We start from the raw sequence: 18,386 nt of genomic DNA on the forward strand, positions 1-18,386 counted from the left end.
TAATTTGTTGTTATCCTAATACGATTGTACAATATACAAACAAAGCAAGCAAGCTAACCAAAGTTTTGCTCTACATGCAGTAGGAAATAAGATGTAATGATGTTGTCCTTATATGTTTGTGCGACGAGGTGGAAAATTTGATATGTTTTGTGAAAATTGCAGCGTTGGATCTAATATAAAAAAGAAGATGTGATATGATTGCCAATGGGACAACTGTCCACAAGAGACCAAAATGACACAGAAATTAACATTTATAGTTCACCGTACGGCCTTCAACAATGAGCAAAACCCAATGGAATGACATTATACAGGTTCAAAAGAGCTCAAAAAATTTCATAGTGGACAGTGGTCAGTTCATCTGAAATTTCACTGTTTCATGTCGTAAAATTATTGCACAGGTACAATGAATAACAATGGAAAAAACCTGGCGAAAAAGAAAGTCGAATAGTGAAGCCCGTAAACAATACTTTTTTAATCTGAGCATGCAAAGTGAAGATTATGTTATATATTTTACAATAATCACATTCGCAGAACAAAAACATATATTTTGAGAATCCCAGACACTATATTAATTGACAGTTCTTCCACTAATTCCATGTGTTTTTCGGTTGTAGTAAACTCGTAGTAGCCCACAATGAATTGTAGCTCATTGAGTCGATTGGTCAGTTTTTCAAGGCCGTATTGGCCTTGTGTTTGGGAAATTACTATGCAAATATATTCTGACGTAAAGAAATATAGAGTTCTCGACCTGTTAAAGCTGTGTAAACATACTTGTTTGTAAAACAGTTAAAATGACATGTTTATGATGACCGCTAATCAACACCTTTGTTGATCGTCCAAGCAGAACTTGAATGTACCGAACCTATTTCACTTGGTACAAAAACGAAACAAATTTTAATGACCCAAGCTGAGATTAAATTAACCATTAGAATAAGAACAATAATTAAAAGGATTAAAATATTTTATTAATCATTATGAGTTGGTATTTTTAATCTATGAACACTGTTCACATTCTTTAAAGATTAGTTATGAAAATATTTTCGCGAGTATTTCCATAATTTATAGTGACTGACCTTTGTAAATATTCGTGTATTGATTTCATTTGTGAATGTTGTGCGTGTTGAATCTTAAAAATACGGAACATAAATACACAATCATATATTATCATATCTAAAAAAGCACAATGCTCAATAAACATGCATCTTGTTTACAGAAATCACATATTGATATTTCATACATTTCAAATATATGACGTCTCATTCAACCTTGGTTGAGTCGAACCTCGGATGAGTCGAATACTTTTGTCTGGTCCCTTCGACTTCAACACAACGAGGTTCGACTGTACTACAAATTTACACCTTACCTCCTTATAAGTGATTGATCCCCCTTGTAAATCTATACTGTTATAAGACTGTAATACATTGTACAACACTACAGTCACACCATCTGTAAACAAAAATTCTATTAATATGTGTTCTTATTTTCTAGCACTATATAAAATTAGAGGTACTGCAAGTAAAGCTGACAAAATCATACCACTACCCTGATATAAAGCAGAGGAAAAGTTCCTGATTAGTAAATGAAACTCTAAAATATTTCAGATATCAGGAAACAAAACAAAATTAGTGGTGAACAATGGTATCATATTGTGAAGATTCTGCAAAAGTTACAGTACATTGTAGTTAGGGGTTCAGTAGTAGTCACAGACACACAAAGGGTACCTCAGATAAAGCTTTATTCAATGATTTGTATAGGGAAAAATAGTTCAGGTCATAAACAAAATAAGAGTTGTATAATAGCATTATAAATAAAGATTTTTAGGAGTTCTGGAAAGAGTTTTAGGATGAGTTTAAAATTCAAAACACAAGTTATAATTGGAGAAAGCTATCCTGTGGCAATTTCTGCAAAAAAAAAAAAAATTCTAAACATTCAGTATAAGTTATTTATTCATACATACCATTTAACAAAGATTCACCAAAGACAAGGAAGTATAAAACTCTATTTACACCAACTTCATTAAATACAGCTAACACCTGAAATAGATATGTTAGTCAATTGTTGGAGAAAATGTTGTGGATCTCAACTTTTCACCAGTCTTCCAATAAATTCTATCACAAATTATAGTGTTTGAAACCCAAAATAATAAACACTCTTATTGAAGTTTTTTTTTGTTTTTATCCTTTCAGCTGAATGTAATAATCCCATTGTTATTGCTAAATCTTGTTTTATTTGTGAACATCCTGGCAAACCAAAAACTTTATACAAGGATAACTCTGTTTCATGATATTAGGATTGCAAGTTAAATTGAAAAAATAGTTGCATACAAAAATAGAATTACTTTATGTTAATGTTAGTGCATGTATCTTGTGTTACATAAATATGGTGTTTGGTGTGAGCCAAGGCTCTGTGTTGAAGACCGTACTTTGACCTATAATGGTTTACTTTTACAAATTATTACTTGGATGGAGAGATGTGACCCAGTGTATCCCAAACTCTGTCTGACCGACAAAATGTCTGACAAAAAATCATTCAGACAGACAGTTTTAAGTTTTTTTAGTTGAATATATAGTAGAAAAGATCAAATTTCTTTTTTGGTCAGACAAACCCTAAAACAGTTTGGTCAGACAAACCCTAAAACAGTTTGGCACAGTCTGGATGTCACATTGACAGGTTCTCTCCAGGATATCCAGCTTCCTCCACCAATATAATCTGACCAATAAATTAGCACAATAGTGGTGAGAGTGCTTTAAATCAATCAATCACAATTTTGTATTCTGACACTTAAGGGATTTAGTCTGAAAAAGATATGATCTAATAATTAGGAAAATGTGACAAAAATGTCTTCCTCCACAAATGTTGACCCTTCATATACTCACAGCAACTGGGTCTACAGCTACTATTAGAGCACTAAAGACTAAAAGCTGTATAGGTGTAACATCTATATCTTCCATAGCACCTGCTTTATGTAAACCAATCAAACATAAACCTGAAAATACAACAAACAATACAATCAATATAAAATAGTAAGTTGTGGTATGATTGCCATGAGATTTTACTTATTGATACTATTATTTTCATGTAGACATGCTGGCACTTATAACTGGTGTATCAAAAATACAAGTACATTGAAAAACTTGAGCAGTTTTTATGAAAGTGCACTTTTAAGCTGGTTCAATTGATACATCAATTTTAACAAACCAGAATGAAAAATGTCTTTTAATTTTGACTAATCTGTTATTTGTCTAAGGCAAAAAAAGATAGAAAATGAAATTAGAATTTATCAACTTATAAGAATTAAGTAAAGTGAATTCAAAGCTTTGTTTTATGGAAAAAATCTTGTCTCCTCTTTTTAAATAATAATTAATATATTACATACATTTACTTTAAAAAATTGCTTTGCTGAGCACAGCTGGATACAACCGCAGAGGTCCAACCCTGAACAGTTAGTGCAAAACTGGACACAATATTCACGCTTGATACTAGTCTGAATTTGGATTGTAATTAAATATTTGACACATAATAGGTTTCTGACACAGAATAACTACAGTCAAAGAACTCAGAATTGGTTATATGATTTGAATTTATATATTTTTTGCTTTTGTGCAATATACTATGCTGTTGCGAATTGACCCCCTCCCCCCCCCCCCCAAAAAAGGGAACCCCCACTTTTTTTTGCTTTTCTGCAAGTATGCTGTTGCAAATCGACCACCAACCCCAACCCACCCATCAAAAAAATGTTTACCCCCCTTTTACGCTTTTGTGCAATACACTATGCTGTCACCTATTACCCCAGCCCCTCCCCAAACTTTTTTTAATTACAAATAGTCCAAAACCTGACATTTCTTTTTACAAGTAGTGTAAGGGAGGTAAATCCAAACATACACAATATTGTATTTTAAATGTATTTGGAGAACCTCCCTTACACTGCTTTTAAATTGTTTTAATTGTCCATTAACCAGAAAAACCTAGTTTTTCACCCTTTCTTTACCCTAATTCCTAAATGGTTTGAACCATTAACCCTTATAGTCAATCCTAACCATTCCTTTGTGGTATGGAAACTTGTGGTATAATATCAGAGAGATTCAAACACTTAAACACAAGTTATTGTTTGCAAACTACAAAAATGCTTATTTGGGCCCTTTGTTTGGCCTCTAATTCCTAAACTGTTGGGACCATAACCTCCAAAATCAATCCCAACTTTCCTTTAGTGGTATTGAACCTTCTGGTAAAAATTATTACAGATTCATTTACTTAAACTAAAGTTATTGTCCAGAAACAAAACGCATATTCAGACGAAAACGCAGATGACATGATAGCATTATACTATGCACAAATTTTTTTTGCGGTGGTTAAAAACAAGAATTTTCTTCAACAAAATCTATCTTAATACAATATTTCCTTACCTATAGTAAAAGCAGCACAACATGTTCCCTGAAATTATCAAAAATAATCATCAATTAAAACATGCTAAACACTAAAATCAGGATTAAACCCAGGTTATACCTGGACCTAGTGAGTTTTTTTATTTCTTTTGTACGTCTTTGTATATTGGTAGCATCAGTTTTAATTGTAGTCTCTTGTTCGGTTCAATATTTTTTGTAATCCCTGTTATCTATTTATGCATTATAATAAAGTAAACTCAGTATGCTTTATATATTCTTTGTAGACAAAAAATCTTCTGGATAGGAAGAATTTATGCAATTATTGAATTTTTTTTTATAAATGAACTTTTGACACAAGTGTCTTACAATACACACTGCCAATTTTTCTTCATATTGTTTCACAAAATCTTAATATAGAAAGCTGCAATCATATCAATTTGGTAGAATGCCTTAGCCTTTATCCTAATTACTTCAAAATTAGTCAACTGGAATAATACATAAATTCCATCTTTATGTGGTTATTTCAAACTAATGTACAATAAATCAATTACAGATGTAAAGGCATTCCAACAGAAGAATAGAGACATACAATTTTCATGCAAATTTGATCTATAAATTGTCATTACACAAATGTATACGCAAATGAACAAAAATTAACTGCAAGGCTGCTAAAAAATCTGTTGATGAAACAGACTGAAACTCAAAACTGATCTGTGAGTCATCATTATACATTTCAGTACCTGATAATATTTGACTACTTCATCAACCAATCACAAACCCTTGAACTCTGCTTGTGTCTGTCTGATGTACTTATCTTATTTCAGAGACCATGAAACTACCATGTATATTTCTTTATTTATTTTTTCCATATATATGTTAAATTATTATTTTTCATTTTATTCAACATATTGGGGCAAGACATCAGTTGTTTTTTCAATAAAATTTAGATAACTTACAATTACTGAAAATATGAGAATACTTCCTAAGTTATGTAGAAATGTTCTGTCATATAAACTGAAGGCTGCTTCTAAAATTATACTGAAAAAAAGTGAACAATTAGATGCAAAACTGTTAGATAAATGTTGCAATATGGCTCCTTAAACATTTTTGGAAAAAAATGATACACTGCAATTAAAAGACACATTAAATAAGACTTTATCCTATTGTATCCTAAGATAGGTAAAACTCATCATTCATAGGCAAAATCTTCAAATATTTGTAAGGGTTCTGCGGAACCCAGTGTCTTGCCTACTTTTGCTGAAAATCACAGGCTCAACAAAAATAAGGAAAATCAATAAAAAAATCAATAAAAATATTCCTCTTGATACTATCTTTTGATTGTAAGAACTTCTGTCCAAGTTTGGTAAAAATCCAGGATAGTTTATGAATCTAATAAATGTTTAAAAACTTTAACTGCAGACTGTATGTAATGTTAACTGGAAGAAAAACTAAGTCCATTTATAAGTAAAATACAGACACACAGGTACAAAATATTAACAAAATTTCCTTCTAAATACTAGCTTTTGATCATAAACAAGCTTCTGTCTAAGTTTGGTACAAATTAAAAGTAGTATAAGAAAGTTATTAATTTTTTTAAAAATTTAACCACAGAGTTAGTCCGGCGGCTACAAGCATATTTCAGAAGAATTGTGCACATCCTGCTACAATCATGAAATTTTACATAGCCTTTCCTCAACTATTACTCTTTTTTTCAGATAGGGAGGCATTTGAAAAAATGTCTCACTTCCGGTAAAATCCAAAATGGCGGACATCATACTTAAATAAGCTCTATATCGAAGGCTAGTATGTGAAAAGGTGTTATTATCATGCTACTAACATAATATTTGGTACCAACCTTTGTTATGTACTACTTTTGGATATATGATATAGATTAGATGTCTTCAAAAACCCTACTTCCGGTAAAATTCCAACATGGCGGACATAGTACTAGAACAAGCTTATTTTTGGGGAGGGTAATTGAAATGTGTTTTAATGTATTGCTACTATCATTACATTGTGCATGAATCTTTCTTTTGTGCTTCTCATGGATACAATGTATAAGACATATCTCTTTAAAAACCCTACTTCCGGTAATATCCAAAATGGCGGACATAGAAATATCAATTTTCTATTTTAATATTCAACTTTTTCAAAATGTAAAGAAAATGTTTTGTTTTTTTGATTTTTTGATTTTTCATTAAACTTTTGGCTTCTAGTTATCCTCAAAACCACTTATTTTATTCTGTTGAAAATTTTTAAATAACACTTCCGGTAAAAATAACCCAATATGGCGTAAATTTCAAAAATGAGTCCTCAATCCATATCTTTGATTTTGAGTTTTAGATTATAAGATTGATTAAAACAAAATAAAATTACTAAAGTACTAAACATTTTTCAAATTATTACTATTTGGCTAAAAATTCATGTTTATTTACAGTCACCACCACATGCAAACAAAGCAGTGCACGGGAGACCAGATTTTCCGCATTAACAACGACCGCGACATCCTCTGTATCTGTATCTTGATGAATACGTTGTCGATAACAATTCTGGCTTTAATATAACGGTTTGAGAGAGCGCCGCCGATTTATTGACGAGGCATAAGAGCAGATTTTACGCTCTCTATGCTTGATGCGCGCACTACAGTGTCTTCTACCTGATTCGACACGATCACTATCTTTACAAAGAATGATTTTGAGTATTGTGGTGCTTTGCTTAGTGAAATTCTTTGCTTTTCCACAATATTTGTTGCGTGATATTCTTCGAACTTCTTTGCAGTTATGTTTCTCTTAGGACGTGCTTTTTAAAGAAATTCGTCTGGTTCAATAGCGGGAATCAGCACCTAAACCACTTTGTACATAAATATCAACTTCTAGCTTGTTCGTCTTGTAATTTCTGGAGGTCTTGAAGTTCCAGTTGGGCAAGCATATTGGAGACACACCCGTCCTCTCTTGACTTGTACTCTATGGTGATAAATCTTGCCGGTAACTTTGTATCCTTTCTAGCTTATTTATGTTTGTTACCATGTAGGGGTCCCGTACTATGGCTCCATATTCCATCGTTGATCTGACGATCGAGATGTAAGCTGGGTTTTTTTTTTGCAATCTTGTGGGCAGTATTTCAAATTTCTTCTTTGAAAGTCTAGTGTTGAAATTGCTTTCTTTGCCACGTTTAATATGTGGGTGGTCCATTTGAGGTCTTTCGAAATTTGTAGGCCTAGGTACAGGTTCTGCTTGACTTGTTGTAGTATGTGTCCATTTAAACTGTAGATTTTATGGCTTTTGTTTCTGATGCTTAGGATGTAGCATTGTTTTGCATTGAACCGCATTCCCTAGTACATCTGTAATGTACAAGCTTCAGACAAAATGATGAGGCCTTAGAAAGAGTTATCTAAAAATTATCCTCTTTGTCCCTGCGCCATCTACTAGTATTAGCGCCTGAACTGGGTAGCATAATAGCCCATTCCAAGCTCGCCCCCCTAAACACCTGTCTTAGTATACTGCACGTTTTACATGCTGGACAAGACTAGACCAAATTGATGGAATACCCTCAATCAGTCTTCCCTTTTGTGCAAATAATTATTTTCTTGATTTGTTAACCATGTTACCCCATCTGATAAGTTTGTGTTATCTTACAGTTAAACCTCGGTGATTTAGGCTGATCAATCATCATACTTTATGTTAAAGTCATATCTTCAAATACCATCAATGTCTCCAACGTAGTCTTTTTTTCCTTTTCAAGCAATCAGAGAACCATATCACAACCGGTAAAGACATAGATCACAATAAGTGTGTGTAATCACTCATTGCCAGGTGCATTTGAAAGGTCATTGATATATATTTATCCAAAGCTTTTTGCCCTCCCAAACACAATCCATCGTTTGTCTTCCCATGTCATGGAATAGCGAAACATTAATGACAGCATCATCAGTAACGACTATTTGAATCATGCGTGCAAGTTTGTGTTTCATTGCATCAGACACATGCACCATGATTCTATTGTCAGTCTCTTAATGTGAACATGGTGATAAACTTCACGAGGTAGATAAGATAGAATATCCTGAGCATTTGTTATAAGAAGCAAGAGCTACATGTAAGGGAAAGGAAATATACAGACGAATCCAGAGTCAAAACAAAAACCTCAAAATTGGCAAAGTTTTCTGAGAGATGACGACAATAAGAAAGAACTTTCAAGTTTTCATTCGCAACAGCTTGCTCAATAGATTTTAGGGAAAGGTAGTTGTAGCAACAATTGCTCAAGATGTTCTGTGTTATCCACCACATGATGATGTTTCAAGCTTAGCACCATGTTTACATGAAGAGGCTGAACTTGAATCAAGATGCATGTGCCTGATGCAGTGAAACACAGACTTAATGAGTCATGACTCAAACAGTAGATACTGACGTTGCTGTCATTGCTGTTTCGCTATTCAGTGACATAGGGACAGACAAACTTTGGCTTGCATTTTGAAGTGCGAAAAGCTTCAGATATATATCTATCCATGACCTTTCAAATACACTAAGCATTGAGAGATTACACGTTTGCTGGAAAAGGAACTGCGTTGTTGACATGGATGGTGTGTGCAGATGTGACTCTATCATTTAGAATGATGATTGATCAGCCAACATCACCAGATATGGATTTGACAATGTCATTGATAGAACGTTACTTGGTTTTGTTGTAAGATCGAACAAACTTATCAGATGGGGTTACAAAGCAAGAAAACATTTGTTTTGGAAGAGGAAATACTTATTGAGGCTATTCCCAGGTCTCGGTCTAGTCTTTTTCAGCAAGTATTGGTTCCTATGCTAACTAGTCCAGATGCTTATGAATGGCGAAGGGAAAAATATGATCCATGGGAACCTTTTTGACAACTCAATACCACGATCTTGTAAATTTGGAAAATAAGCTCTCCGATTGTGAATAAACGTGTATTTGCGGCCATAAATTAGTCATTCTAAAGATGTTTAAGAACTTTAGTGATTTTATTTTGTTTTAATCAATCTATCCAAAACTATACATCGAAGATATGGATTGAGGACTCATCTTTGAAATTTATGTCATATTGGGTTTTTTTTTTACCGGAAGTGTTAACTTTGTATCTAATCATATAAAGCTGAATAGCATTAGTGGTTTTGAGGATGACTGAAAGCCAAAAATTTAATGACCAGCTTAAAAAAACAACATTTTCTTTACATTTTTAAAAAAGCTGAATATTAAAAAGAAAAAATATCAATATTTCTATGTCCGCCATATTGGATATCACATGAAGTAAGGGTTTTTAAGACATATGTCTTACACATTGTATAAATGAGAATCACAAAAGAAAGGTTCCTGCACAATATAATGATAGTAGCAAAACTTTAAAACATATTTCAATTACCCTCCCTAAAAATAAGCTTATTTTAGTACAATTTTCGCCATGTTGGATTTTACCGGAAGTAGGGTTTTTGAAGACAACTAATCTATATCATATATCCAAAAGTAGTACATAACAAAGGTTTGTACCAAATATTATGATAGTAGCATGTTAATAACACCTTTTCACATACTAGCCTTCGATATTGGGCTAATTTAAGTATGATGTCCGCCATTTTGGATTTTACCAGAAGTGAGACTTTTTTTTCAAATGCCTCCCTATCTGAAATAAAAGAGAAATAGTTGAGGAAGGTCTATGCCAAATTTCATGCTTGTAGCAGGATGTGCACAATTTTTCACAAAGCCGCCGTACTAAGTGAATGTGTTGTTTCCTGGCAGAAAATCTAAGTCCATTTATAAGTAAAATACGGAAAAAAATGGAATTTTATTTTTACAAAATTTACTTCTGGATACTATCTTATGATCATAAACAAGCTTCTGTCCACGTTTGGAAGTAATCCAGTATAGTTTAAGAAAGTTATTAAAATTTCAAAAACTTTAACCACAGAGTATATATTTGTGGCCGCCGCCGCCGCCACCGCCACCACCGCCACCACCGCTGACAACAGAATGTAGGATCGCTTAGTCTCGCTTTTTCAACAAAAATGAGTCAACTCATGATTGTCGGCCTTGGGACAGTTAGATTTTTCTATTGAATATTTTTGCTTTTTTCTCTCTATCTACTTTATAAAGTTTCAGCCAAAAAAAACAAACATGAGTAAAAAACTTCATTCCAGGGAAATAACTCCTATAATAAATAGTTAACTATCTTGTTTGATAATTAGTTTTCTTTAACTCTTACATGATTTATCCCTTTCCTGACATATTGATTATTTTTATTTAATGAATGTGTGGATCGTTTGATCTCAGTTCTTCATTGGTCAAAATTCAATTTGATGTCGAATTTTCTTGCTTTCCTCTGAATTTCCTAATGTGACGGCACGAAAAAGGGGACTGATGACCTCACATAGAAAGAACACATCTTTTTGCTGATCATTTGAAAAGAAGTATTGAAGATGTTTGCATATTGTTTAAAAATCATTACAGAAACAGATTCCACCACCAAAACCTGTGTAATACGATATTTATGCACTCTCAACAGTTAAATTTTAAATATTTAAAACACTCTGCAAGCCTCGCATTTTAAATTCAAAAATTTAAATGTCTCGAGTGGATAAATATCGTATCACACTTGATACAGTGGTAAAATCTTTATTTCTCTTTATCTAATATAGTTTATAACATCATTTAAATAACTCCTATAATTATTTCCACAATGTTGACTTATTTGTAGATCTTGTTTTGCTAATCATTTTGTCTATCTACAGTTTCTCTCTATTACAGTTTTCCATGAAAAAAAACCCGTATGAATGGGTAAAAACTTCATTCAATAACAAAATCTCCTTGACTAGATTTTTCTGCCATGTTGACTTAAATTTAGGTCCTGTTTTGTTAATCATATTTGCTATGTTTACTTTTTCTCTCTATTCAATATAGTAACTGAAAACGTAAATTATGCAGAAAATGTGAAAAATGAATTGATACTTTTTTCTATCTCTTGGAAAAAATTACTTTTCTACACTATCCCTGAGGGAAAAGTATCAAAATTAAGTGTACACCAATTACTGGTAACTGTGCAATTTTGTTCTAGCTATAAGTAGAAAATTATGAAGGTATAACTTTGTGTTCTAACCTTAAGAAAAATCAACCATGAATGTAATTCTAAAATTTCTCAGTTATATTTCAAAATATTGATTGTAATTTTTCTAAGGCAGCCCTGGAGTAAATTATAAAATACATTGCAACTTTTTATCTATTTATGATTTTTGTTGTGAATAAAAACCATTTGTGTGCCTAATTTCAGAATATCCTTAAATTAAATCACATGTACTATACTATAATTTACTCATGTAAATAAAATACATACGGTGGAAGAAGAAAATGGAAGAAGGTATCTGGTGTAAAAAATTCTGGCAATTTTTCTGAAATCCCAGTCAAGCTGAAAAGGAAAAAGAAACAATTAAAATATTTTACAAGCTGACAAACAATGTATAATTCTTACAGTAAATCATTCCTGATGTGTAAAATTTTCTCTCTGTTTTTTATTCTGCTGATCTTTTTACTTACTGTAAATGTCTTGATGTTTAACTTTTTTCTATAATGATTTATGATGGTAGCTGTTTCATTGGAAGTTGCATCTCATTCCTTAATTTTCCAATTAACCAAGGTTACCTCTTACAGAAGAGAGAGGCCCATGGCATTCTTGTATTTTCAAATCCATTCCTCAGCCCCTTTAGGAATTAAAAAAAAAAAAAAATTGGAAGACTGCATGGTGATCTCTAACTGCTCAATACATCATTTGAACTCTGGCAGATTAATGTATTATTTGCAATCATACCACATCTCTTTATTTGCTATATAAAGCTACTATACCATATCATCACTGGAAACAGAAATATCTTTTCTGTAACTCAATAATCAGCTTATTGTAATAACAAAATATTTAAAAATTTTATAAATTGTGACAAACAAATTGGACACAATACAGAACTAATTATAACCTATTTACTTACAAAAATATAACACCAAAAGCAGTTCCAATAACGATTAGCAAACTACAAAATAGAAATAAAAGTTTTTATAAACACAGAATATTAGTTAGACAACTATCACTAGATGTGTCAGGATGACAGAATGCCTGATCCCTCAACCACATCCTTAAATTTTGTTACACAACAGGCATAATTGAGTCAAAATAGAGACAAAAAAATATTTGCAACCATTTGCCATGTCAGATAGTTTTTGTTCACACATTTGTTTTCAATTCAATGAAATATTATGTGACTTTTTAAACAAGTGAGAGGTCTAACTAGCTATAAATCCAGGTTTAATTGTGAAAATATTCAGACCAGAAATTATGATTATTTTAAAATCTGAAAGATATTCAGTGTATTCTGATTTTAATTTCATTTAATGAGGGTAGTAATGCCCTTTACCGTCAGGCATCAAAGGGTCATTTTCGGCTACCGTTAGCATCGAATTGGTTTAAATTTTACCGTTATTCGTCAAAATATACTTATCCTGAGTTGTCAGAGGTCTCAAATAATTATCATTACCGTCATACTTGTGAAAAAATTAATGGGATTCGTCAAAATCAGTCAATTTCTCTATCTTCTAAAAGAAAGTGTACATTTTATCGTCATGCACAATAAAATACCGTTAACGTCATTTTGCAAATCTTTTTACCGTTATTCATCATGAAGGTACCCCCATTACCACCCTCTTTTATAATCTAACCTGACAAATTTCTGCTTAAATGGTTTTTAAATTAATGATTACTTTAAAATTGAATAAGAGTACAATTTTAACTTGTTCAGTGTTTTACCTTATTTATAGTTCCAGAATAATTACAATTGTTTTTTTAATAAATATAAATCAAAGCTCATGATCAAAATCTAATTTGCCTAAGCATTTTGTTTGTTATTCATGCTGAACAAATGCAAAAGAAGCACTATTACTAATGGGATCATACGGTTCTAAAGATAAACATGTGATGAATTGTTTCATTGAGATTGATGACTAATAGCTATAGAATTACCAAGATTCTGGAACATGGGAAGATAGCTTGTCTGTATAATGGAAGCCTGAAAAGAGAAACGTAACCGGCATTAGTGTTTTAAATCTTAAATCTTAATTCAACATTTAATGTTCTTCAAATTCTCATAAAATCGTTTATCAATGATACAAGGTCTCCCCTGAATTTTTCCTATATTTCCTTGAAGCAAGGAGTCATGTCAATGTTACCTGTAATTCCCCCTTTAGCAAAGAACATCTGTAATAATATGTAACATACTGCATATTACAAGTATACTTCAAGGCTGATTTAGAAGTTAAAAAGCCAGACAACAGTATATAGAATACTATTAGATCAATATGTATATCTGAATAATATTTACAAATACAAAACAAAGTGATTCTTATATACTCTGAATTTCTCTCATGTGAGTGTAGTATTACAGTAAAGTACATAAAATTCTCATGGGGTAGAAGATTCTCATCTACACCATAAACAATCAGTAACTAAAGCTATCAATACAGCCAAGGACTTTAAATCTAGCACCACTGCACAAGTATATTGATTTCAAAAGAAAAAATGTGTATGAGGTATATCAAATAAATTCAATGTTTATAGATAAATGACCAATTGTTTGGTTGGTTATTGCACCAAAGTAACACCTGACAATCACCCTTTAGAGAAACTCCCAGTCATCATGGATTTTTTTTGCTTTAAACTCATTTAGTTGCCCAAGAAAAAGACCAATACTGATTAAATAAAAAGTTGACACAGAGATTTTTCTCCCTTGCTTGCTTTTTTATAGTAAAATGCATTTGTTAAAATTAAAGGATCAAAAACATTTAACCAATCATCTTTGAATACACACAACATGATCATATATAAAATAATAAAATGCTTTGGTGAGCGCAGCCTGATACAACCGCAGAGGTCAAACCCTGAACAGTTTGGGCAAGTTTGAACACAATTTTCAAGCTTGATACTGTCTGAATTTAGATTGTGATCAAATTTTTGACATAATATAGGTTTCTGACACAAAATAAACGTGGTGAAAGGTCTTACAAAGGAGAAGGTTCACAAAGGGTTAAAATTGGCCCTGAATTTTTTATGTTTTTTAAATCGGGCCAAAAAATTACAAATTTCAAATAGAAATACTTGTGATAATATTATTAAGACAAAAAAAAAAATTTCTGGCACTTTCCATTACAATTTATGGAGCTATAACCCCTTAAATAAACATAATTAGTATTAAAAGGTCAATTTTGGTACTTTTTTCCCATAATTTTAATTGTTTTTGGCATAATTAACCTTGGCTGCCATCTACGATCCATAAAGTTTTTATATTGATGAAATCTATATCAAAATTGGAATCTTTTGGTTACAACACATTTTGGATCGTAGGTGGCGGCCAAGGTGTTTCTAAAGCTTTTAGGTCTGAAAAATGCACAAAATCATCATATTTTGGCAAAATGGGCTTACTTTGGAGAATACTATGTACTTTTATTAAAAGACCTGATATATTTAGAATTTAGACTTTTGAAGTCGACCCATTTACGAACCAAATTGAGACCGTTTTGGTGTTTTATGATAAAGTTGATATTTTAGGCCATTTTGGGCCATAAGTGAACCTTGTCCTTTATTGCCAAATATTGTGCAATTGAAGATTTCTTGTTGAAACTTTTCAAAAAAAAATAAAAATAAAAAAAATCCCCCCCCCACTTTTTGAATTCCCCCCCTTTGGAGCAATTACTCCCAAACTCAATTCCAGACTTTCCTTTGTAGTATGGACCCTTGTAGCACAATTTCAGAGAGATAAATACACTTAAACACAAGTTATTGTCTGAAAACTAGAATAAACAGCTGCACCACTTGCGCATGATAAGCCCTTCGTCTTGTGTAAGAAGTTTTATGCAAAAATCATAAATAGTTTCTGTGGTACGGCGCAACATGTGAAAAAAAAAACTTTTTTACAAAAAACTCAATAATCTTGAATCATCATCAAAAATTATACAGATCTGTACATAAGTATAACTAAAAAGTGTGTAAAGTTTTAAGCAATAGTCAAAATCCTTTTTAAGAAACGGCGCGACTTATGAAACACCCACTTTTTTTACAAAAACTCTAAAATAAAATTTTCGATCATCACCAAAAACTTTGCAGATTAATATCACTAAGAAGTGTGAAAAGTTTTAAGCCATATTCATAAATCATTTTAAAGATACAGCTTGACATGTGAAAATCCACCGCCCCCCTCCTTTTTTTTTTTTTACAAAAACTCACTACCTCTTAAATAAAATTTTAAATCATCACCAAAAAGTATTTCAGAGTAATATAACTAAGAAGTGTGTTAAGTTTTATGCAATAATCATAACTGGTTTTTGAGATACGGCATAACATATGAAAATCCCCCCCTTTTTTTTCAAAAAAATCAATACTTCTTAAATAAAATTTTGAATCACCAAAAAGTATACAGATCTTCAGATTAATATTACTAAGAAGTGTGAACAGTTTAATGCAATACAATAATCATAAATTGTTTTTGAGATATGGCGCATCATGTAAAAAAAACACACCCTGTTTTAGTTATAGAGTCCTGTAATTAAAAAAAATTTTCACCAAAAAGTATACGGACCATTTGACCATCATGAGAACCAACTATATCAAGTTTCATGAAATTTGGATAAGTGGTTCTCAAGTTAAGGTGCGACATGTGGACGCCGGACAGACAGACGGTACGACAGACAGATAGACGCTGCACATTTGTATACCATAATACGTTTTGTCAAAAATTTTACGGGCGTATAAAAATACTTGTTTTTGGTCCCCAATTCCTGCATGTTTGGGGCAATTACCATCAAACTCAACCCCAGCCTTCCCTTTAAGATATGGAACCTTGGGATATAATGTCAGAGAAATCCATACACTTATGCACTAGTTATTGTCCAGAAACTACAAAAATGCTTCTTTTTGGTACCTTTTTGAACCTTAATTCCTAAATTGTAGGCACCATAACTCCCAAAATAGATCCCAACCTTCATTTTGTGGTATTAAGCATTGAGCAAGTTATTATTCTGAAACTAGAAAAATGCTTGTTTTTGACCCCTTTTGGGTCCCTAATTCCTAAAAAGTTGCATTTTATTTATTAAATTGGACCATCATCACCAAAATCAATCCCAACCTTCCTTTTAAGATAGTGAACTTTCTCAAAAAATTTAAAAGAGATCAATTCACTTAAATTAAAGTTATTGTCCTGAAACCAAATGTGCCTTCTGACAACGATGCAGATGACAACATTATACCATTTTACAATCCAAATTTTTTTTTGTGGTCGTATACAAATCAACAGACAAAGCTTAATATATTGGCCTTATCAGCACTAACAATGTTATTTGGAACTCACATAAAAATAACAACACAAATAAAACAAATGCATCATTAAGATTTATTAAAAGAAATGTGAAAACCAGCAGCATAAGAACTTGCTTACAAAATATATGTCAGACTAAATATAGAATATTGCAGAGTCGTCTTGGACCCCTGGCAGAAACGACTAATATATAAATGAAATGATCCAGAAAATAGCTGCCAGGTATACACTTGATCAATACAGCTGCCAATTCAGTGTAAAAGCCATGCTTGAACATCTAAGCTGGCTGACACTACAACAAAGAAGAAATCTCGCATCAGTCACCATGATTTACAAAATTCAACACCAATTAGTATCCATCTCAAACCAGCAATACTTATTACCATCAAAAGAAAATAAGTTTGTACAGCCATTCTCTTCAACAAATTACAATCATTTTATAATACACCACAAAAAAATATTTTTCTATTCAGAGTGATTATAATATTTTCCTCAGCATGCTGATATATGAGATATGAAACATATTCAGCAAAAACTACTGTACTAACCTTAAGTATGCATAAGTATTAACAGGACAATATTGTCTTATAATATAAAAAAAAAGATGCGGTAAGATTGCCAATGAGACAACTCTCCACAACAGTTTTAAGTTTCATTCTGACATTAATTTCTATAAATTCTTTATATCTTTCTGAGTCTTTTATTATTCATATCAGAAAATGTAAAATTTACATCAAAAGATAATGTTTATTATGTTGTGTAGAAATTAAACAGATTTTTTACTATCCCATCCTCAATTTTAAACAACAAACAGTCACAAACACTATAAGCCTAAATGTCCAAAATCTAATCACAAATTGCATATCATGCATTATTCATGTTATTCAAAATTGATGACCAAATAAAATCCAATTCAGCAAAACGACAATTAACCATTACCAAAGTATTACCCTGCATTGAATAGTTTCTAATTGTATAGCTAATGTCAGCTAATGTTCATGTGTAGCTGTCATTTGTTAAGCTAAAGACAGTGAACATGACATAAAATTTTCTATGGTTTCTCATTACAAGACAAGGATCAAACTGTGATGATTTAATTACTTTCTGCAGTATGTCTTCTCCAATCAGTGAAAATCACTCAGTTGTCTTACTTTTTGTAGATTATAGAATTTCAAAAAACATTCCAATAGCATGAATGTTAACTAATATTTCAGTTCTGAGATGGAGTTTTCTACCGTGTCACATTTCATTTACAAAAATTTGTAAGGGTTCCGCGGAACCCAGTGTCTCGCCTACTTTTGCTGTTAATCACACACTCATCAAAAATAATGAAAAAAATCAATAAAATTATTCCTCTCGATACTATCTTTTGATTGTCAGAAGCTTCTGTCCAAGTTTGGTAAAAATCCAGGCTAGTTTAAGAATCTTAAAAATGTTTTAAATACTTTAACTGCAGACTGTATGTAATGTTAACTGGAAGAAAAACTAAGTCCATTTATAAGTAAAATACGGGAAAAATGGAATTTTATTTTTACAAAATTTACATCTGGATACTATCTTCTGATCATAAACAAGCTTCTGGCCAAGTTTCTTACAATTCCAGGATAGTTTAAGAAAGTTATTAAAATTTTAAAAACTTTAACCA

The 18,386-nt window shown here is 31.8% G+C and overlaps 1 protein-coding gene across 3 annotated transcripts in view; it reads right to left on the reverse strand.

The window, feature by feature from the left end:
- Nucleotides 1-18,386, reverse strand: part of LOC143067568 (sodium/hydrogen exchanger 2-like) — a 74,688-nt gene that overhangs the window by 30,764 nt on the left and 25,538 nt on the right. For all 3 annotated transcript variants that reach the window (XM_076240911.1, XM_076240910.1, XM_076240912.1), the window contains exons 4-11: nucleotides 13,399-13,444; nucleotides 12,374-12,415; nucleotides 11,728-11,799; nucleotides 5,339-5,420; nucleotides 4,404-4,431; nucleotides 2,877-2,986; nucleotides 1,958-2,033; nucleotides 1,364-1,446 (exon numbers count right to left, since the gene is read on the reverse strand). In XM_076240911.1, the coding sequence (XP_076097026.1) occupies nucleotides 1,364-1,446; nucleotides 1,958-2,033; nucleotides 2,877-2,986; nucleotides 4,404-4,431; nucleotides 5,339-5,420; nucleotides 11,728-11,799; nucleotides 12,374-12,415; nucleotides 13,399-13,444 (539 nt within the window). The remainder of the gene's footprint in view (nucleotides 1-1,363; nucleotides 1,447-1,957; nucleotides 2,034-2,876; nucleotides 2,987-4,403; nucleotides 4,432-5,338; nucleotides 5,421-11,727; nucleotides 11,800-12,373; nucleotides 12,416-13,398; nucleotides 13,445-18,386) is intronic.

This window comes from Mytilus galloprovincialis, chromosome 3 (genome assembly GCF_965363235.1).
Source record: "Mytilus galloprovincialis chromosome 3, xbMytGall1.hap1.1, whole genome shotgun sequence".
In the NCBI taxonomy this organism is placed as follows: domain Eukaryota; kingdom Metazoa; phylum Mollusca; class Bivalvia; order Mytilida; family Mytilidae; genus Mytilus; species Mytilus galloprovincialis.